Below are 22,387 nucleotides of genomic sequence, written 5' to 3' on the forward strand. Positions count from 1 at the left end.
GAAATTCGGTATGTGTTTGTACTGCCAGTCTTTGTTGTCCAGCAGCAACTGTTGGGAGGCATGGCCGTAAGGGAAACAATGTGGGTCCTAAGAAGCAGCAGTTTGGAGTCATTGAGCAACCATGCTCTTACCCTTTCAAGGCCACCACATTTCAAATGTCTTGAGTAGAATCTTAAGGAAATTGAACTTGGAAAGTTGGGTCAAGGCAAGGTAGAGCAGATACCAGACCTTCAGTGAGCTGTGAAGTGAAGTCGCTCAGTCTCTCCGACTTCGCAACCCCATGGACTGCAGCCTACCAGGCTCCTCCGTCCATGGGATTTTCAGTGAGCTTTAGTTATCCTCAAAAAAATAACCAACATAAAGTAACTACTTTGTTAAGTAGTATTCTTGGGGTCCTCAAATAGAGGAGATGCTTGAAATATCACTTGCCAAGCATCTCTTCCTACAGTTTCAAAAGGGAAACGGCACAAAGATTTGATGTGTAAGCAGAAGGCATGTGAGGAGCCAATTAACTGGGTTATATAATGTGACTAAAACCTATTTGGAGTAACTGGAAAGTCTAGAAAACTACCAGGTGCCAGATATTAGTATTCAATTTTGTTTTTAGTCAAAAACACATGTCACCCATAGCATATGGATCTTAGTTCCCCAACAAGGGGTCGAACCCATGCCCCCCTGCAATGGAAACAAGGAGTCTTTTTTTTTTTTTTTTCTTAATATGGAACACTTCACATATTTGTGTGTCATCCTTGTGCAGGGACCATGCTAATCTTGGTAGTATCCCAATTTTAGTTTGTGTGCTTCCAAAGTGTGGAGTCTTAACCACTGGACTGCCAAGGATGTCCCAACAATATTCTCATATTAGAGTGTCATTGAAGAGCTTGAGTGACAGGTGACAAAATTCATGTTTTAGAAAGATCCCTCTGCAACTCAACATAAACCAGGAAGGGAAAACCAGGTAGGCTTTGCAGTCTTAACTAAGACATTTGCACACTGAAATAGATGAAACATTAACCAAATTGTAAAACCAATTGTGGAAAGGAGTCTTCAAAAGTAATGTTCTCAGCTTTGGTTGCTGAACAGGTAACCACAAATTTGGGGGACCAGGAGATGGTTGAGAGGGAGAGTTCATGAGTTCGAGAAAGCTGGAGAATGCCCACCTGTCAACATGTCTAGGAAGGCAGGTAGTGGGGTCTGGATTAGGCGTACAGAGGAGACGAAATCTTAATTCTCTCTGTTGTAGGAGTTCAATGGATAAATCCAGGGACGACGGTAGAGTAATGAGGTGGATAAACAAGAAGTGATAGGCACTTGAAAGCAAGCTGAGAGTTTGTAGGATAACCAGAGTAAATGCAGTTGGAAGCAAGCCTTGCACACAAATTCATGCATACTCTTAAACTGACGTAATGGTAGCACTTGTGAGAACCTGTATTAGGCTTATCTGCTCCCATAGCGAGGTTTGGTTTAATGCAGACTATCGTCAAGACAAAGTTAAATTGGAGGAGTTGCTTGTTTCACAGAAATGAACTAAAATGGCTAGCACCTTGTCCTTTAAACTATTAAAACTGCCACTCCACAAGCGTGACACTGCTGTTATCTCTAGGAACTTGATAACTGGTACCATTCTTTCTTCACAATCTGGAATTTCTTTGTGGTTTTGTGTAGACAGCACATACTAAAAGTGATAAATTTGGTTTAAAATCCCACCTTCCACTAGTGGGAAGATAGACACATCTAATGCCACTATTCTTGTATAGGATTTCCCACCCATTTTTTTCTTTTTTCAAGTACATAATCTTATCCAATGAAGTATAAATTCTTGGGAATTTTTTTTTTTTAACCTACTACAGTTCCTAGTAATTTACAATATTCAATTCCTTAAATGACTGTTACAAGCTCAGTGCTTCCAGTTCTCAGTTCTTTGGTTTCTTTTGTGGGCAACAAGATGAGTTTTTTTATAGTTCCTCACAACTCAGCTTTTAAGCTGTTTTTTTTTCCCATTTATTTTTATTAGTTGGAGGCTAATTACTTTACAATATTGTAGTGGTTTTTGTCATACACTGACACGAATCAGACATGGATTTACATGTATTCCCCATCCTGATCCCCCCTCCCACCTCCCTCTCTACCCCATCCCCCTGGGTCTTCCCAGTGCACCAGGCCCGAGCACTTGTCTCATGCATCCAACCTGGGCTGGTGATCTGTTTCACCATAGATAATATACCTGTTTCGATGCTGTGGGAGAAGGCGAGGGTGGGATGTAATCTAGAGAACAGCTTTTAAGCTTTTAATAGCAAGGATCTACCAGGTTTCCTCCAGGGTTAAAAGTGTTAATTGCTCAGTTATGTCCAACTGTTTGCAACCCCATGGGCTGTTACCCTCTGTCCATGCAGTTCTCCAGGCAAGAGTACTGGAGTGGGTAAGGCATTCTCTTCCCTACTCAGGGATCAAACCCGGGTCTCCCGCATTGCAGGCAGATTTTTTTGCCATCTAAGCTACCGGGGTTAACGCATTTGCAACTCTTAACATTCATTGATTGTACAGAAAATGACTTTAGTTAAGAAGTGGGTCTGGGACCTCTCTGGCGGTCCAGTGATTAAAAAGTCACGTTTCCAATGCCGGGAGCGGTGTTTGATCCCTGGTCAGGAAACTTAAGAGCCCACATACTGTGAAAGTGAAAGTTGCTCAGTCCCGTCCGACTCTTTGCGACCCTAAGGACTATACAGTCCATGGAATTCTCCAGGCCAGAATACTGGAGTGAGTAGCCTTTCCTTTCTCCAGGGGATCTTCCCAACCCACGGATCGAACCTAGGTCTCCCGCATTGCAGGCGGATTCTTTACCAGCTGAGCCACAAGGGGGAGGACAAAAAAAAATTTTTTTCTAAATGGATTTAACACGATATTATAAATCAACTACCTTCAACTTAAAAAAGGTAGGTCCTAAAATCGGTGACTCAGGATTAGGAAAATTGAAAAGTACATTCCACTTACCTTTTAAACAGAGAGCTAAATCGTAAGATTTTGCATCTGGCTCCTGGCCCCTAGTGGGTCCATATCTTTTCACTGGATAACTGAATTAAAAAGTAAAACTCCCTCTGTAAGGACACACATTTATCACCATCTTATTACCATCAACACCGACTAATCTCACAGCGCAACTCACGTGGGACGCTAGGTTGCGTTTATTGGCCGGCTTCACGCGAATGAGACGCGATGATCGTGATGCGACTCTCATCTTTCGCGTTGAACTTCTTACCGGTGACGCCAGCCAATCAAAGAGCAACTTTCAGCCGCCAAGTCCCTCCACCTGCCTGGAGAGGCGAGGGGGCGGGGCTGGCGCTGGGCGCGGAGGCGTCACGTACTCCATGGTAACGACGCTCGGCCTGAAGATGGCGGCCGAGTCTGGTAGAAGAGCGGGCTCCTCGGATTCAGGCCTGGGCCTGAGCCGGTGGCGCTGGAGCGGTCCTTTATGGTTCCGAGGCGTTTTACTTCTTTTGGGTGGGCTCCGGGCAAGCACCACATCTATTCCTGTCTCCTTGCGCAGTTCTCCTCCATGCCGGCACCACGTCCCCTCTGACTCTGAGGTAGGGCGACAGAGGGGCCCTGTGAGGGTAAAGTAATATGGGAGGCAACGGTAGAAAGGATCGTGTTGGAACAGGGTGTACTGGAGGAGAAAGCGAGATTGGGCCAGAGACTGAACTCTGAGAGGGTTGGGACCAGCCATCAGTTCCCTTCCTGTACGCAGTAAAGTGGCTCAATTCGGCACTCGAAAAGAACATCATCACTTTGCCGTGCGAAGAGTTGTGGTTAGCAAGTTGTCCTAGAGCAGTGGTTTTCCAACTTGGGTGTGCCTCAGAATTACCTACTGTGCTGTGCTGTGCTTAATCGCTCAGTCGTGTCCTAAGGACTTGTTAAAATTCAACTGGCCGCTCCATTCATTCCCTCCCGCTGCCCACTTCTGACTCATTAGATCTCGGATGGAGCCTCAGAATTTGCAGTTGAAGTTCCCAGATCGTTGATGATGCTTCTTGTCAAAGGATCTTACTTTGGAAACCACTGACCTAAAGATCTGAAAAAGAATTATTTGGAGAGCTAGACAAAATCGTTGCGGAGATATTGGGGGTTCTCCGGAGACAAAATTCAGATTTATTTTCAAGTTACTTCATCACATTGCTTGCTTTATCCTATTCTACCCTGAAATACCTTTCTCCCTCCCATTATATTTTTCTTCCTGTCTAAATTCTTTCATTCTTAAGTTCCTTAATCGCAAGGCAGCCTGCTGAAACCACCCCAGCAGAATGTTCTTTCCATTTTACAATATGTCTTATCTGTACTCTTTTCTGGCACTTAACCGAGTCCTGCTATGTGGTGACAGCTTATTTTTCAGGCATATCTTGCTTTTGTAGTTGAATTGTAATTTTTCTTGGTATATGAGGTTTGTGTCTTGTACTTTGATTTCTGTACGGTCCTTAGAGGAGGGCCACAGTAATCAGTATTCTTTGAGGAAAGGAGACACAGTACCTGGGGGCAGGGCTGCATGTTGTGATTGATTTTATATTAACATTTTGTCTTATTACTTTATCAAAAAAGATTAATTTGGAAATTTTCAGTTCAGCCCAGAAATCTAAGACCATTCATTTTTGTGATAATTTTCAAATTTCTCTGCATGCTCTTATAACCATATATGCCAGAATACTAAGTTTGGTGGTTATGGCTATATTACAGCTTTTATCATGACACTGCATTCTGGCTGAATTGTTTTATTTATTCTTTAGTCTCTTAGCAACTTGTAAGTTTATAATACAGTACTGTGTCTGTAGTTACTGTGTTGTACATTACTTATCTACTAGTTGCAAATTTGTACCCTTAAACATTTCCTCAGTTCTCCCACCAACCTAGTGAATTCCTTTTAAAATACATTCCCACAAAACCCTGCACTTCTCTCTGAATTTAGATCAAGAGAAAGTAGTTCAAAGAACTGCAAAATCTCTGTACTTGAAGGAACCTTAATAGCTGTTTTCTTCTTGTGATTGTTGCCAGTGTACAAATCTCTTACTTATATTTGAACATTTCCACAAATAGGGAAATTGTCCCCAGAGGCAGTCCCTTTGCTTTTTGGAGAGATCATTGTTCTTTTTGTAGAGCTGAAAACAGACTTCCCAGGCAGTAGCTAAGACTCTGAGTATCCACTGTAGGGGACACATGTTCAATCCCTGGCAGGGAACTAAGATCCCACATGCTGTTCAGTGTGGCCAAATAAAATAAAGGTACAGAGCCTGAAAACTCTTCCTGAAACTTCCCTCCACTATTCTTACTTATGGCTCTTGGCTGAACAAACTAAATAGTGATGGTGCTTTGGATATTAAAAGCAAGCTATTAAATTCTTAAAGAGTTCTCATTCCTAATAAATTTTCCTGTTTCTTCATAGAGTGTGTTATAACAAGTCCTCATGGCCATTCTCTTTGCTTTAATTTGGACACAAAGGATAGGCAAATGCTCTTCATTGTAACAGTAGTGACTGCATCTTTCCAACAGTAAATTACAGTAACTTTATATTGGTAATGGTGGGGAACTACAAAACATTTGACTCATATAACTTGTTCTTAACTGAAAACTTTTTAAGTTTTGGTTTTATTTTTTATTGTGTAAATTAAAACCAAAACCAGAATAGTATAATGAACTCCCATGACCCTTCACCCAGCTTCAACACTTAACACTGTTCCCTTATTCTATTTCATATACTTCTGTCCATTCTCCATCCACCCACTGTTATTGTTACTTTTACAAGTTTTTTTGTTTTCCCGTAAAATTTATATATACTAAAATGTAGCAAATGCAATCATTTACATTCATGTAAAACCAAAAACCTATCAGAATACAGAATAGAACATTTTCAAGTCTCCAGAAAATTTTCTCCTGTTCTATGCCAATCAGTCTCTCCCATCTCTCTTTTTTTTTTATTTTTTTCGTATTAGATTTAGATTTTACAGCAAATTAGTTTTGCCTGTTCTAGACTTCAGCTTAAATAAATGGAATTATATAATACATAATATAGTAGATCACATTGAATTTTCCAATAGTAAATCAACCTTGTATTTTTGGAGTAGATTTTAATTGGTTATGATGTATTATCCTTTTTAATACACTTCTGAATTCAGTTTCCTCATAGATTAAGGATTTTTATGTCTATGTTTATAAGTGATGTTGGTTTATAGTTTCCTTTTCAGTGAAATTTTTATTAGCTTTTGGTATCAGAATTATGCTGACTGTACAAAATGAATTGGAAAGTTCTATCATGTATTTTCTAAAAGAGTTTGTAGAAAATATCTTCCTTAATATCTTCCCTGTCCTTCACTATCTCCCAGAGTCTGCTCAAACTCATGTCCATTGAGTCAGTGATGCCATCCATAACTGAAACTATCAGGGCCTACAATTTTCTTTATGAAAAGTTTTGTGTTTTTTTTTTAAACACTTTTATTGAGCTATAATTTATATACCATAAAATTCACCCACTTAAGAATCCAAATACGTGATTTTTAATAAATTTACCGAGTTACAGAACCATCACCACAGTCCAGTTTTAGAACTTTTTCATCACCATGGGAAGAACCCTTGAGCCCATTTACAGAAAACTCATGTTTTCATTTCTGGTCCCAAGGAACCACTTGGTAGGAACAGATAAATCCAGTTTCACTGATACAGGTCTATTCATAGTATCTATTCGATCTTGTGTCAGTCTTGGTAACTTGTGTTTTTTAAGGACTTTATTTCATCTGAATTGTTACACTTACTGACATAACATTGTTCATAATATATTTATCCTTTTGATGTCTATAGAATCTGAGTGATATCCACACTTTGATTTCTAATGTGGTAATTTGTGTTTATTCTGTGTTATCCTAGCCTATTCTTTCTAGGAGCTTATTAATCATATTAATAATTTTAAATAACCAACCATTAGCTTTGGTAATTTTAATTATTATTTTCCATTTCATTGTTTTCTGTTCTTTATTATTTCTCCGTTCTCCTTACTGTGGATTTACTTTGCTCATATTGTTAGGAGGAGACTTAGATCATTGTTTTTGAGTCCCTTTTTCTTTTCTACTATAAACATTTAAAGATCTGTATTTCTCTCAGTACAAATTTAGCTACACTTCACAAATTTTGACACATTGTATTTTAATCATCACTTAGTTCAGATGCTTTTATTTTCCCTAGTAATTTTATCTTTGATCCATGGGTTATTAAAAATGTTTAAAATATAATTTCTAAATATTTGGTCCTTTTCTAGATAGCTTATGGTTATTAATTTCTAATTTAGAGAATATCTTCTGTAAGATTTCAGTTCTTTGAAATTGTTTTACGTATAATTCAGCATATGCTGTATCCCACTAAGATTTTCTGTGTACTAGTAAAGAGTATACTCTAGGTACTGAGTGTCGTTTTCTGTACACATCAATAAGGTAAGGTAACTGATGGTACGCTTCAGATTTCTATATTTTTTATACAAGTTTAAGGGTTATATTCCATTTACAATTATTATAAAATATTAGCTGAAGATTTCTATGTTCTTAAAATCTTTTGTCTAATTGATAGGATCTTAAAATTTATGATTATAAATGTTTTTCTTTTTCTTTAGTTCTGTCAGTTTTTGCTTCATGGATTTTGAATCCATTGCTCGGTACATTCATACTTATAATTATGAATTTCTGGTGTATTAATCCTTTATTATTATAAAACATTACCCCTTATTACAGTAATACTCTTTGCCTTTGTCTGCTTTACTGATATTAGTATGGCCATTTCAGCTTGCTTATGATTAGCATTTTATATCTCCCCTGTCTGTGAGATGTAAAAGTTTATTGTTTATCTTTTATCTCATTGGAGATAAACTTCAGTATTGAACATCTTTCTTTTAGTGCTTTAACTATTTGTTTCATTGCGTTCTCATCTTCATTTTTTTTTTAGTTAAATACTTTATTTTTTTAAATAAAAACAGGTTTAGACTCACTGCAAAATTGTGAAGAAGGTACAGAGATTTCCCAAGTACTGTATTCCTCTTCACATGCATAGACTCCCCTATTACCAACATCCCTAATCAGAGTGGTACTTTTGTTATAACTGATGAAACTACACTGACACATCTTAAGCACCCAAAGTCCATCATTTACATTAGAATTTACTATTGGTGTTGTACATTCCGTGGGTTTGGACAAAGGCATAATGACACATAGCCATCATTACAGTATCATACATGGTAGTTCCACTGCTTTCAAAATCTTCTGTGCTCTGCCTATTCCTCTGCCATCCTTCTATCCCTGGCAAACACCAGTCTTTGTACTGTGTCCATAGTTTTCCCTTTTCCAAAATGGCATCTGGTTGGAATCATATAGTATGTAGCCTTTTCAGATTGACTTCTTTCACTTTGTTGTTCAGTCTCTCGGTCATGTCTGACTCTTTGCGAACGTGTGGACAGCCTTCCCTGTCCTTCATCATCTCCCAGAGCTTGCTCAAACTCATGTCCATTGAGTCAGTGATATGCATTTAAGTTTGCTTCACGTCTTCTCATGGCTTAATAGCTCATCCTTTTAACTCTGAATACTATTTCATTGTCTGGATATACCACTGTTTATTTATCCATTTACCTATTGAAAAGCATCTTGGCTGCTTCTGAGTTGTAGCAATTATGAATAAAGCTGCTATAAAGATCCATGAACAGGTTTTTGTGTGAATTTACATTTTTAACTCATCTGTGTAAATGCCAAGGAGCATGACTGCTGAGTGGTTATGGCAAGAGTATGTTTAGTTTTGTAAGAAACTGCCAAAACTGTCTTCCATGATAGCTGTACATGTTGCATTCCCACCAGCAATTAATGAGAATTCCTATTGCTCTACATCCTTGGCAGCATTTGGTATAGTATATGTTCCAGATTTTGGCCATTCTCATAGCCATATAGAGATATCTCATTGTTTTAATTTGCGTTTTCCCAATGATATGTAATGTGAAACATCTTTTTGTATGTTTATTTGCCATCTGTATACCTTCTTTCGGAGAAGGCAATGGCACCCCACTCCAGTACTCTTGCCTGGAAAATCCTGTGGACGGAGGAGCCTGGTGGGCTGCAGTCCGTGGGGTCGCTAAGAGTCGGACACGACTGAGCGTCTTCACTTTCACTTTTCACTTTCATGCATTGGAGAAGGAAATGGCAACCTACTCCAGTGTTCTTGCCTGGAGAATCCCAGGGACGGGGGAACCTGGTGGGCTGCCGTCTATGGGGTCGCACAGAGTCGGACACGACTGAAGCGACTTAGCAGCAGCAGCAGCAGCAGCAGCATACCTTCTTTGGTGAGGTGTGCGTTAAGGTTTTTGGCCCGTGTTTTACTTGAGTTGTTCATTTTCTTATTGTTGAGTTTTAAGAGTTCTTTGTATATTTTGGATAATAGTCCTTTATCCAATGTGTCTTTTGCAAATATATTCTTCCAGTGTGTGGCTTGTCTTCTTATTTTCTTGATGTTAACTTGCATTGAGCAGAAGTTTTTAATTTATTATTAATACAGTTGAAATTATCAGTTATTTCATTCATGGATTATGTCTTTAGTTTTGTATATAAAAAATCACTAGGCACTTCCCTGGTGGTCGAGTGGGGGCCAATGCAGAGGGCCTCGGGTTGGTCCCTGGTCAGAGAACTAGATCCCACTTGCCACAGTTAAAAGTTTGCATGCTGCAACTAAAAAAATAATAAATAGGGACTTCCCTGGTCCAGTGGTTAAAAGTCCACCTTCCAATGCAAGGCATGTGGGTTTGAGCCCTGATGAGGGATCGCATATGGTGTAGGGCAACTAAGCCAGCGAGCTGCAACTACAGAGCCCATGCGCTCCGGAGCTCGTGCCATAACGAAAGATCCCACGTGCTGCTACTGAGACTTGACACAGCCAAAAATAAATAATAAATAAATAAGTATTAAAAAAAAAAAGTCATCACTATACCCATGAATATCTAGTTTTTCTCCTATAGTATCTTCTCCAAGAGTTTGATAGTTTTGTATTTTATATTTAACATTTAAATTTATAACCCTTGTTGAGTTAATTTTTATAAAAGATGTGGGGTCTGACTCTGGATTCATTTTTTTCCATATGAATATCCAATTGTTCCAACCCCATTTGTTGAAAAGACATTGTTTCATTTTATTGCCTTTTTCCTTTGTCAGAGATGAGTTGAATGTATTTATGTGGGTCTATTTCTGGGCACTTTATTCTGTTTCATTGACCTATTTGTTTCTTCTTTTGCCAGTACCACACTGTCTTGATACAGTAACTTTATAGTAAATCTTGAAGTCAAGTAGTGTCATTCCTTCAACTTTGTTTTTTTCTTCAACTTTTTGTTAGCTATTCTGGGTCTTTTGCCATCTATATAAACTTTGGAATTAGTTTATTGATATTCACAACATAACTTGCTGAAATTTTGATTGGGATTGGCATAGGTGAAATTGGGAAGAACTGACATCTTGATAATACTGAGTTTTTGTATCCGTGAGCATGAACTATCTCTTGATTTATTTAGTTCTTACATGTTTTTTTTCCTGAGGATTACATTTGAAATTTAGTTAGTTAATTTTGAGTCCTTAAGTAACTAATCTATATATATTTTTTCAAATCTATTCTTTTTTCTCAGGTCATAAATAAGGTCCATCTTAAAAATCATATTGTAAAGAGAGATGTTAATGAACATTTAAGAATTAAGATTATCTACGATAAAAGTATTGAAGAGTAAGTACACCATTATTCTGTCATCTTTTTTATTAAGAATCAAACTATTGAAGATACTTGCATTGGTTACCTGGAGTTCCATAAATGGAATTAAACTAAATATGCTTTTTAGTTTAGAAAGATGAAGGCCATGAGATATGATTTAAACCTATGCATCTTGAATAATTTAAACAGAACCAGCGTATATCTACTTGGATGTGGTCAATAAGAGACCTGGCCACAATAAGTACTTGAAGGGAAAATAAGAGGAAATACTAATGTATACAATAATAATAACATGTGTAAAATTATTAACCAAAGAGATGATATATAGCCTGATTTTTAATTTAGAGTAAGAGAGGTTCAGAAAAGAGATAAATTATGAATCTGTAGTAGTTTATGAAGAGCTACTGGGGGTAGTTGATGTCTTTCCCTATTATCTTTAACTTCCCAAATGAACGAGACTGTATTTGATCAACTCTAAAATGCTCGCTGAGATCTGGGGCTCCTGCCAGATATATTGTGAACAAATGAGACAATGGTTTGCCCTCAGCATGGCAATCTTTATGTTTTATGTCATCATTTTCAGGTTGCTCCCTGAGAAAAGACATCTTGTAAAGGTATGTAATAAATACTCATGACTTGAATTGAACACTTAAAATGGTGCATTTTATTATATGTTAATTTTACTTCAATAATGAAAAGTAAAAAAAAAAAAAAAAATGAAAAGTATATATACATGACTATTTCCTGAATAAATAAAAGACGTTGGTAAGTGTATTTCTCATTTTCACAGACATATTGTTGTGATGTACTCACTAAAACTGTGTTCATATTTGATATTAAGTTAGTTTTCTCATTTTATGATGTGATATTAAGGCATTCTCATTTTTTTTACTTGTCCTCTTAGGTTTTAGGGGAGCAGAGCATGCTTAGGATAGGATGGAAAAGATGACTTTTTAAAAACATCAAAAACAGTTTTCTTGGTGTAAATGCTCATTCTCCTGAAGAATAATTGGCCTGATAGTATGAAATGCCAAGGTTGTTTATAAAGGTGCTGGCCTCATACATTTTTTTAACTATTACAGAGGCACGCGCACATGCACACACACACGCACACACTAAGCCAGCTCATTATGGGCAACAGAAATTGGTGAAGTTAAAGTTAGATCTTCTAAATACAAGATTTTCTTAACATGAACTACATTAATGTTGGAGTTATCTAAAGCAGTCTCAAATTTAAAGTAAGTTAGATTAATAGTTGTGATTTATGTTTTATAATATTCTATTTAAATAGGGTACAGAAGGAACTTTCTGGTGCTCTTTCTTCTAAAACTAAATTAGAAGGTGAAGAAATTCCTTTGCACCTACGCTCACTCTCCCCCTTACCCCTAGCCACACCACCTTTGACTAAATATTGTATTTGAGTTACAAGGCTTTTTCCTTCTTTCCCTTTTGTCATTAATACCCTGTGCTTGCTTGTTTTAAGTATGGTTTATCTCTTGGTTGTAATTCTGACTGTTTTTTTATTTCAACTTTTATTTAGAACAAACTTTTCCCACAAGCTGTTTCTTATTTAGAGAAGACTTTCCAGGTTCGTAGACCTGCGGGCACTATATTACTTAGTAGGTATGTCACATTTCACACAGGTCATTTTCTTCAATTGTTTAGCAGTCTGCACTCTTCATTCTGTCAGTATGGCAAATTTTGAAATTTATACTGGGAGTATTTTATTATGCTGGTTCTTAGAGACCAAACTGTAAGATATTTAAAAAGAAAAAAAGAGCATGTTGGGTAGTCATTCTTTCCCTGGTTTTCCATTATGACGGGACCCACTGGGTCTTTTCTTTGGGTGTAGTTGTACCCTTTTCCCCATCTCCCCTTCCTTCCTCCTTCATGTGTACACTATAGGCTTTTGAAGTGTTTGAAAACCCACATTAGGAGGATTTCCCATGGAACCAAAATTCTTTCTGAGACTACTTTTCTAACTAAAATAGTAGCTGTTAATGAACTAAACATAGCAGCTACTAGTTTTTTACAGTGTTTTTAATTGCCGTGAACTAATCTTGTTTTTTGTAATTAAACTTTAATGTAAAAATGAACTGAAGACAATGTGCAACAAACCAATACCAATACCTACGGAAGGAAAATGATCACCATAGATGCTGTACTGAGGAATGTGCAGAGCATACAAAATGTGGTCCCATTATAGTGCCTGAGGAGCACCTCCAGGTAGTTTACCCTGCTCTTTGAAACATTTTTATTCTTTAGGATAAACTTAGAATAGATTTTCAATCTGTGATTGTTTCCGGAAGTTTTTACAGACTTAAGTTCAAAAGCTTCATTCTCTACCAAAAGTAATCACAGTTGGGTGTGCTGATTTTATTCTTTCATTGGTTTTCAAATGAATTTAGTTATTTCTTTTCTTTTTTCAGTTTATCTCTGGGGTTGCTGAATCATTTCTGCTTATAACTTTATCTTTGCTCTCCAAAACCTTTTTTAGCAGCTGTATACCTCAGTATTTTTAAAGGGCAGTTTAACCTTATCTCTTCAAATAAAAGTAGGGTTCAACCCATCATGGAAATGTATTTGATAAAAATACTTACAACTATATATGTTCAAGGGTATTCTTTGCAAAACTATAAATATACCTATACTAGTTACATTATGGCATAACCACATAATGGAATACTATACAGCTGTTACAGAATGAAACTGATCTCTATATAAATAAATTGTAGCAAACATTAAATTTAGAATGGAAAAACAACAGGGTCCTACTGTATAGCACAGGGAACTATATTCAGTATCCTGTGATAAACTGTAATGGAAAAGAATGTAAAAAAAGTGCATATTATGTGTATAGCTGAGTTACTTTGTATAGCAGATTTGCACAACATTGTAAATCAGCTATACTTCAATAAAAAAATTTTTTAAAGGTAAATCAGTGTGGATAGTTAGCCTATTTTATTTAAAAATTAAAAATTATCAATTTTTCACCCTTGGTCTTCCCTTGTGGCTCAGCTCTTAAAGAATCCACCTTCAATGAAGGAGACCTGGGTTCGATTCCTGGGTTAGGAAGATCTCCTGGAGAAGGGAAAGGCTACCCACTCCAGTATTCTGACCTGGAGAGTCCATGGGGTCACAAAGAGTCAGATACAACTGAGCGACTTTAACTTGTTGGGCTTCCCTGATAGCTCAGCTGGTTAAGAATCCACCTGCAATGCAGGAGACCCCAGTTTGATTCCTGGGTTGGGGAAGATCTGCAGGAGAAGGGATAGGCTACCCACTCCAGTATTCTCGGGCTTCCCTTGTGGCTCAGCTGGTATACAATCCACCTGCAATGCAGGAGACCTGGGTTCAGTCTGGGTTATTCAGACCTGGGTTCAGACCTGGGTTATGGAGACCCAACCCAGGGTTCAGTTCCTGGGTTGGGAAGATCCTCTGGAGAAGGGAAAGACTACCCACTCCAGTGTTCTGGCCTGGAGAATTCCATGGACTGTACAGTCCATGGGGTCACAAAGAGTCAGACACGACTGAGTGACTTTCACTTTGACTTTTCACTTTCACTTTCACCTATCAATAAAGCTGAAATAAAAGCATAAGTAATACAAATAAGTATATACACACATATAAAAAGTTATAAAGTAATTGGAAATATACATATATTAAAAATCTGGAGACATTAAAATTTTAATGATTTTCATTAAGTTGGATTGTGGGGGACTTTTATTTGGTAAGTTATATGTTTTTGTAACTTTCTGATTTTTCATATTAAGCATATATTATTTGTATCAGAAAAAATAGAAAAACTTAAATGCATAAGCCAGAAAACCAACTTATACATACTTTTTGGAAAATATGATTATTGCTTTAGATGTTTTTCTCTATTTAACTATGTTCTCTCATTACTTGTAGAAAATAAATATGTTATTGAACATTGATTTTGTAAGCAAAATCAAGCATACTATTGAAGTGTACTTTGTAATTTTTTCTTGAGGTATCTGAAGCTCACCAAAGGCTTTTCGAACCCTATATTGGCACTAATTCAACTAACTTACTCAGCTTCCATTTCTTTTATCAAATTCCTCAAGAGCATAAAGGGTTTTAGGGACATGATTCAATATTAAAACAACTTGTTAATTATATATTTATCTTTTGTCCTAAGACATTTAGAGACATTTCCTAGACATTTTAAGGCACATTTCTTTTTTCCTAAAGTATTTTTGTTTATTTTTTATTCTTTTGTCTTTTCAAATTCTGTTTTATCTTCTTGCGGGGGGCGGGGTTCCTAAATTTTTTTTTTTTTTTTAAGAAATGAAAGATCATGGAAAAAAATGCTGTTAAATCACAGCTTTTCATAACACCAACTATTAGCAAATTAAAGTAATTGAATTTTAAAATTATAAATACATGTGTTAGAGAAGCAACAGTAAGCAGAAATGAGAATTTCTGTTTTTTTCTCTCTACAAACATCACTTATGTATTAAAAAAACCCAACATTTACTGATTTTCCTATTTATAATTTGGAGATTATGGTTATTTAGGAACTTTGATAGAAATTCTCTAAAAAGCATGTGTTAAAAGGGCAAAGTTTGCTTAGAAAACTAGAAACAAGGGTAGTGTTATAAAGATGACTAACTTTTTACCTTATATACTTTTGTATTATCTGAATTTTAAATAAGATACATGAATTACTTTATAATAGGAATGTATTTCCACTGGATAAAGATTTTATTAATTAATTTTGAAATAACCACAGATTCACAGAAAATTGCTAAAAAATGAATTTATAAGAAGGTTCCTTGTAATTTTCACCTAGTTTCAGGGTTTAATAAAATTTTTCTATTTTTTTTTTTGTACCCTGGTGGGATTGCCCTTTATAAATAGCAGTTGTTTGTTTTAATTAATAGTATACATTTATGATCATTGTATAAAAAGTAGAAATTTTAATAAAATAAATTTAAAATTAGAGATAGGAACTGAGTCGAGAGAGGTATGCATATGTGCGTGCATGTGTACCAGGTCACTTCAGTCATGTCTGATTCTGCAACCCCATGGACTGTAGCCCACCAGGCTCCTCTGTCCATGGGATTCTTCAGGCAAGAATACTAGAGTGGGTTGCCATGCCCTACTCCAGGGGATCTTCCGAACCCAGGGATTGAACCTGTGTCTCTTATATCTGCTGCATTGGCAGGCAGGTTCTTTACCACTAGTGCTACCTGGGAAGCCCCAGAGAGAGGTATGAATTTTGATACAAATTGAAGAATTAATAAATAAAAGTTAAATCATACATATTTAAAGTCTGGATTCACTGTAAGTTAAATGCCCTTGTAGTTAACCGTATCTCTGGTCTGATTTTCTGTTTTCTCCTGTGGGCCTAGCAATGCAGAGTCTGTTGTGGGGGTAAGTGGCCCTGTGGAGCAGTGGGTGTGCCAGACCAAGAGGGAGTCCGGGATGCAGACTTCGTTCTTTATGTTGGTGCTCTGGCCACTGAGAGGTGCAGCCATGAAAACATCATCTCTTATGCAGCCTACTGTCAGCAGGAAGCAAAAATGGACAGGTAAGCTTCCCCGCAAGACTTATTCCCAAGATCTAATATAAGAACTCTTAGGGTGGGCACAACATTGTAAAGTAATTAGCCTCCAATTAAAAAAAAAAAAAACTCAGGGTGGGGAGGGAGCTGTGGGGGGGTTTAGGATGGGGAGACACATGTGCACCTGTGACCGATTCATATCGATGTATGGCAAAAACCAGGACAGTATTGTAATTATCCTTCAATTAAATAAATTTAAAAGAACTCTCAAAGCATATTCTGAGTGTTTAGAGTACAGGGAGTTTGCGTTTGCCAGATTACCCTCCTCCAGTAGTAAGAAACAGCATACTGCTTGGATGTGGGTGTGGTGGGGAAATCAAGTTATAGGACTGTTATGCATATGGTAATATGAGTAAAGAAAAAGTCTACTGTCAATAGAATTTTCTTTGGAAGTGATGAATACCTCTCTAAGGAAACAGTTTGAACTTTAATTTTAGCACTTTTGTGCTAAACTTTTAAGACGCTGAAAATAACTATTCACCTAATTTTCCTATCACTTGATAAGTCCTTCACTTAGTTATTTCTTAAAAATTTAGAATCCTCCTTTTTATTTTTAAAATATTTCAAAAAAATTTTTCTCAGTGAAGCAGTCTTGAAATAAAGTTGTTACATATACAGAGGATTGCCTGTAACACACCAGACAAATCAGTCAAAGGCAGTAGAAACTGACATGTCTCAGTATAGATTGTGTGTGACATTCTCAATTCTAAGAGAGTTAATGTGACTTGTTCATTGTTTGTAAGGACCATTGGTGAGTTCCTGAACATTCATCTACCAGTCAAAATACTAACTGACTTTAAAGAGCTGTTTCACTTCTATCAATATCTAATTAATTTAAGGGAAAAAAGTGAAATTATTAGTAGAATCAAGTAGACAGTACAAAGGAAACACTAATATACGCTTTGGAGTAATACGGTCAATACTGAGGTTAAAATCAACATCATGGATTATGAAAGCAGTCTGTTAGCATGATACCATATACTTGTTGATCCATGAAATAAACTCAGAAATCTTTAGCTTCTGAATGCTGAGAATGCTTCAAGTGAAATATTTAATATATTACTGAAGAAGAAAGTACTAGATAGTTTTGCAGATGTATATGTTCTGTTTAGTATTCTTAGAAAAGAATATATGTATTTAATAGAATGTTCAATTTTTTCCTGAGAAGCTATCATTAAATTTATGATATTTTATAATTAATAGTGTCTCAATATCAAGCAAATATGGTATTTGAAGTGCTAAATGAATAAGCTACTTAATGAAATGAGACACATCTCAAAGTAGATGTCTTTGAGAAATATACCTTCATAATAGCAATGTTGCAAAATCATGGTTCTTTATCTTAATTTGACCTAAGCCATATGGATTGTGCATACACCCATAGACAATTTCATTTTTAATATACTGTTGAGTATCAAACATTGCAGAACAGTGTACATAATATGATTTCATACTTGCTTTAAAAATCTGCTTATATGGGAATTCCCTGGTGGTCCAGTGGCTAAGACTCTGCGCTCCTGATACAGGGGGGCTGGGTTCGATCCCTGGTCAGGGAACTAGATCCCACATGCCACAACTAAGACTCTATGCAGCCAAATGAATAAAAATAAATGTTTTTTAAAAAAAAAAAAAAAAAAAATCTGCTTATGGATTTTTAAAGCAAGTATGAAATCATGGTAAAAGTAAAAAATGATTAGGATCACCAGCTATGCTGATTTTCTCAGGAGTACCCTTATTTTAGACCTAAAAGCCCCATAACCTAGGAAATCCCTCAGTTCTGGGCAAACGGGGATTGAAGGTCACTCTAAAAATAAAAACATCCCTATTGTTAATAACAATTACTTGTGTTAGTGGAATTTAGTGGTGGTAGGCTGTAAAATAAAGACTTTTTATTTCATTCTTCCTACATTTCTGTCGTTTGGATATATAGCTCTTTCCAGTGAGCTTTTATTACTTTTTTTAAACAGAAGACATGTTAAAGTGAGCTTTAAAAAAAGAAAACAGAAGTGAACTTTATGTATCAGGAACAGAATGGGTTCCCTGGGGAAGTAGGGAGAGTGATATAAAATCCCATGTTGAGATGGGTCTAGATTAGTTCATCTCTTTTTAGCACCGGATAATACTGAAAGTACTTAAAGTATTTACTTGTCTTTTAGGGAGAGAGTCCAGCATAGGAGTTATCAGATAGATGAGAATCCCGTAGCCCAGAGATTTGTTTCACTTTCAAAGCCCTGCTGTTAACGTTTGTTTAAGGCACTTGAACATTTGGTTCCCTTTAGGTATGAATGACTAGCTGAAAGAATAAACATTCCTTGTGTCAGTGAATTTGAAGCTGTTCATGTTTGTCTTCTCATACCTGGGGAAGATTCTGGTTTCCTAGCAGAATGTTGACCTTAAAAGAAAGAGCAATATCTTAAGTTGGTGTTTTTGAATCTTTTATGATAGAACTGGCACTTTCCTTCAAAACTGCTATATTGCATTAATTCATTCCATAAATATTTGAGTGCTTAATATGTTGCCAGCAGACTAGGTGAACAAAAAGGCACATGTACCTGCCTCGTGAAATTTACAGATTACAGAGGGAGTCAGGTACTAGTTAAATACAGTTAGAGACTTGTGACTTCAAATATGATAAATACTTTGTAGAAAAAGACAGGGTGCTGCGACACAAAAGAGAACAAAAGAAGGCAAACATAATTTAGATGAATTGGACAAAGAAGACCTCTTTGAAAAAGTGAAACTTTAGATATAAGCTGACAGTTATCAGCATCAGCCACATAAAGAGCTGGATTAGAGCTTATGTTAGGAAAAAGCTGTGTCAACCTGTTGGTGTTGAGGATGAGAGCTTCAGGAGATGCACTGGAGGGAGAAGCAGATAGGGCTGTTTTATTCTAAATGCTTAAGAAGTCCCTGAGGGTTTGAGCCTGACAGAGACATTTATTTTATATTTTAGAGGTCACCATGGTAACATTTTGGTGAGTAAATTATAGTCATAATTTTCTAAGTGTAAATCTGTTGTTTTCAAGTATGAAAAAAGAAGTGCACTGTGTGGTTTTTTTTCCTTTTTTACCTACATAAGGCTTTTTTTTTTTTACCTACAAAAGCCTGTTACTTTGTAAATAAGCTATCACTATTTGGGGAGGTTTGTGACATTTCTGTGGTAAAATGTTAATGTAGTGTTGGGAGAAAAAATCTTGGGGTTCCTTATATTGCTGTTTGGCACAGTTTTTGAAAGACAGATGCATGGTGAAATTGAATTACTCTAGGTCCCAGTCAGCTCTTGGATTCTCAAGTTCTAGGCTCATAAAGAGATATAGAATTTTGTAGATTCTAGAAGGTACAAAATACTGTATGAAAGATGATGATAGGAAGATAAAAATCTTTATGTTAATGAAAGTATTGTTGGGACAGAAGGAGGAGGATAGTGAAATGGAAATAAGAGGGTTCTGTAACTTGCAGCAACCTGAATGATTTGCTTATTGTCTGTCCTATTATATAACTATTTTCCCTCTCTACCTACTTGTCTGTCCCTGTGCCTGTACATATAGTGAAATGCTAAAGTCAGAAATGAGTTTTGCGAGTAAAATAGTGTTAGAATTTAAGTTTTCCAGTTCATTCCCTTTTTTGGTAGATATTGACCTATTTTACAAATTCACACTGAAGTATAATTAACTGACTCTATCCTTTCATGGGAACAAGTGTTGATTAGCTGTATCACAGGGGAAAACAGGTATAAGTCTTGGAAATAAAATATAGTGAAAGTTAGACGTTATGTTATAAAATGACATTTGATATTTAACAAAGATTTTTCTGACCTTAATCAGTTTTTTATAGAAAAATATAGGTTAATAGATATCATAGTACACACTGTTCTGGAATATAATTAAAAATTCAATGTCTGTTTTAACAGGCCAATAGCAGGATATGCTAACCTGTGTCCAAATATGATCTCTACCCAGCCTCAGGAGTTTGTTGGGATGCTGTCCACAGTGAAACATGAGATTATTCATGCACTGGTAAATTTTGCTGTTAACTATTACTCTTTCCTTCATGCCTTGAGTTTTTGATTATACTCTCATTTTAATTATATATTAAAATTTAAGATTATGTGGCTTTTTAGATTGTGTTCAATAAAACCTAGTTGATTAGGCCTCTGCCAATAGCTGATAGAGAATTTTTAATGTTTAGGATAGTGTCTAGGTTGAGTTATACTACTAAAAATAATTAAAGTAAATCCATTGGATAAATAGGAGTTTTGAAAAAATGATTAAGCTTCTTAAGAAGACTTAGTAATTAAAAGTGATATCTAGGGACTTCCCTGGTGGTCCAGTGGCTTAAACTCTGCGCTCCCAATGCAGAGGGCACGGGTTCAATTCCTTGTCAGAGAACTAGATCCCCACATGCCGCAACCAAGACCTAGTTCAGCTAAATTAATTAACAAATCTTTAAGGGAAAAAAAGTGATATCAGGTTATAGATCTGTCTTCTCTCTTTTAGAGATCTCATTTCTAAAAGTCTTCTTGATCTGTTTAGGCTTTCTAAATTTTATATATACTAACTGATTCAGAACTTCTTTTTGCTTTTCCCCAATCAGTCCAAAGTAGTAAACTTTTACACGATGTCTGGGGAATTAAATGAAGTTGCCTAAGACATAGGAAATGTCTTCCTGATGTCTTTCATGTGTTTAGAAAATATAATAGATGGGAGTTAAATGCAATGATTAAGAGAGAATAGATCACACAGATCTAGGTGTGAATCTCCTTAAGCTAAAAATCTTGGGGGTCTATTAGAAATTATTTAGCCTTTATAAGTCTCCATTTCATCTATAAAATGAAGATAGTAGTACATACTAGAGTGGATTTTTTTCTTGAAGTTCAGATAAGATAAAGCATATAAATGGTTTAGCACCATGCTCTACAGAGTAAGGTATAATAAAATTAATGGCTATTATTTATTAGTCTTTTTTCATGAGCTATCATGTATTATTTGTTTAAATCAGCAAATACCTGAATAATTCAGTGAAACTCTAGTGTATACAGATAGCACTTATGTTTTTCAAGTAAGGAGATTCTGAAATGAATCATGTTTTCCTTTTACTAAAAAAGTAAATCGAACCTGCTATTGTGATGAAAGACAAACATCATTCAAAAAAACATTTTCAGCTTTAAGCTCCAAAAACTGTAGATATTTGATGCTGAGAGAACCAGAAAAAAACCCAGCAGTTTTTAAATCTAATGTATAAGTGAACATGAATGCAGAAGTCCCAGACATGAGGTAAATTGGATTATAAACAGGCAGGTCACAAAAGAAAAGATCCAGTTGGTCAAGAAGTATATAAGAACACATTGAGATTTATTTTAGCAGTCAGGGAATCTCAGAGTCAGACACCATTGAATGTAAAAGCATGCATCAGAGTTACTATGTATGTTGACTTTTTTTTAATAAAAATAATAAAAATTTATTTCAGGAATAAGATGAAACAAATGAAGCACAAAGCATCTCTCAAATGGTGCGAATAGAAACTGCAAAAAAAACAAATCAGTAATTTTACTAATGTCTAATTATGATGAAAAGGATTCTAAATTTGACTGATATTTTTAAGTTATTTATATTGACAGGAAATCAACTAACTATATTGTCATAATATGTGTATTGACTTTAAGGTAGTAATTACCTCTGGGAAAAGAGAGAAGAGAAAGGGTTAAGGTAATGGGCCTTCAACAATATTCTGCAGTGTTTTTATTTCTTTAAAAAAAGTCTAAAGAAAACATAGCAAAACATATCTTAAATCCTCTTAAACAGTAAACATAAGTTTCTTTTAGATCTTTAAACTTTTTTGTATATTTGTATTTTAAAAATTTCAAAAACCTAAGAAATTAAAAATATTAGTTTGTCTCAAAAACCATTCTGGAAGATGGTAAGAATTAAATGTTTAACAAATACACTTATTCTCTATAAAGTTATATATGCTCTAACTATCAAATACAGTCATTCCTGGTACTTTCAATACTAGATATGCCTTCTGAAATGTGTGTGCTTAGAAAAA

The 22,387-nt window shown here is 35.9% G+C and overlaps 2 protein-coding genes and 1 pseudogene across 3 annotated transcripts in view; 1 reads left to right on the forward strand and 2 right to left on the reverse strand.

The window, feature by feature from the left end:
- Nucleotides 1-3,120, reverse strand: part of IQCG (IQ motif containing G) — a 51,981-nt gene extending 48,861 nt beyond the window's left edge. Inside the window, exon 1 of the mRNA XM_043875271.1 lies at nt 2,992-3,120. The gene's annotated coding sequence lies outside the window, so the exon portion shown is untranslated. The remainder of the gene's footprint in view (nt 1-2,991) is intronic.
- On the reverse strand, nt 713-812 carry LOC122676234 (annotated as a pseudogene).
- A 241-nt stretch (nt 3,121-3,361) lies between the features above and the next one.
- The window catches only part of LMLN (leishmanolysin like peptidase), a 51,663-nt gene continuing 32,637 nt past the window's right edge, over nt 3,362-22,387 (forward strand). For both annotated transcript variants that reach the window (XR_006335394.1, XM_043875269.1), the window contains exons 1-7: nt 3,362-3,584; nt 10,673-10,767; nt 11,336-11,366; nt 12,293-12,375; nt 12,855-12,978; nt 16,131-16,309; nt 20,253-20,358. Coding sequence is in view for 1 of the 2 variants with exons in the window: in XM_043875269.1 (XP_043731204.1) it covers nt 3,366-3,584; nt 10,673-10,767; nt 11,336-11,366; nt 12,293-12,375; nt 12,855-12,978; nt 16,131-16,309; nt 20,253-20,358 (837 nt within the window). In the remaining variant the exon portion in view is untranslated. The remainder of the gene's footprint in view (nt 3,585-10,672; nt 10,768-11,335; nt 11,367-12,292; nt 12,376-12,854; nt 12,979-16,130; nt 16,310-20,252; nt 20,359-22,387) is intronic.

The sequence above is a fragment of the Cervus elaphus genome, chromosome 19 (assembly GCF_910594005.1).
Source record: "Cervus elaphus chromosome 19, mCerEla1.1, whole genome shotgun sequence".
Classification (NCBI taxonomy): domain Eukaryota; kingdom Metazoa; phylum Chordata; class Mammalia; order Artiodactyla; family Cervidae; genus Cervus; species Cervus elaphus.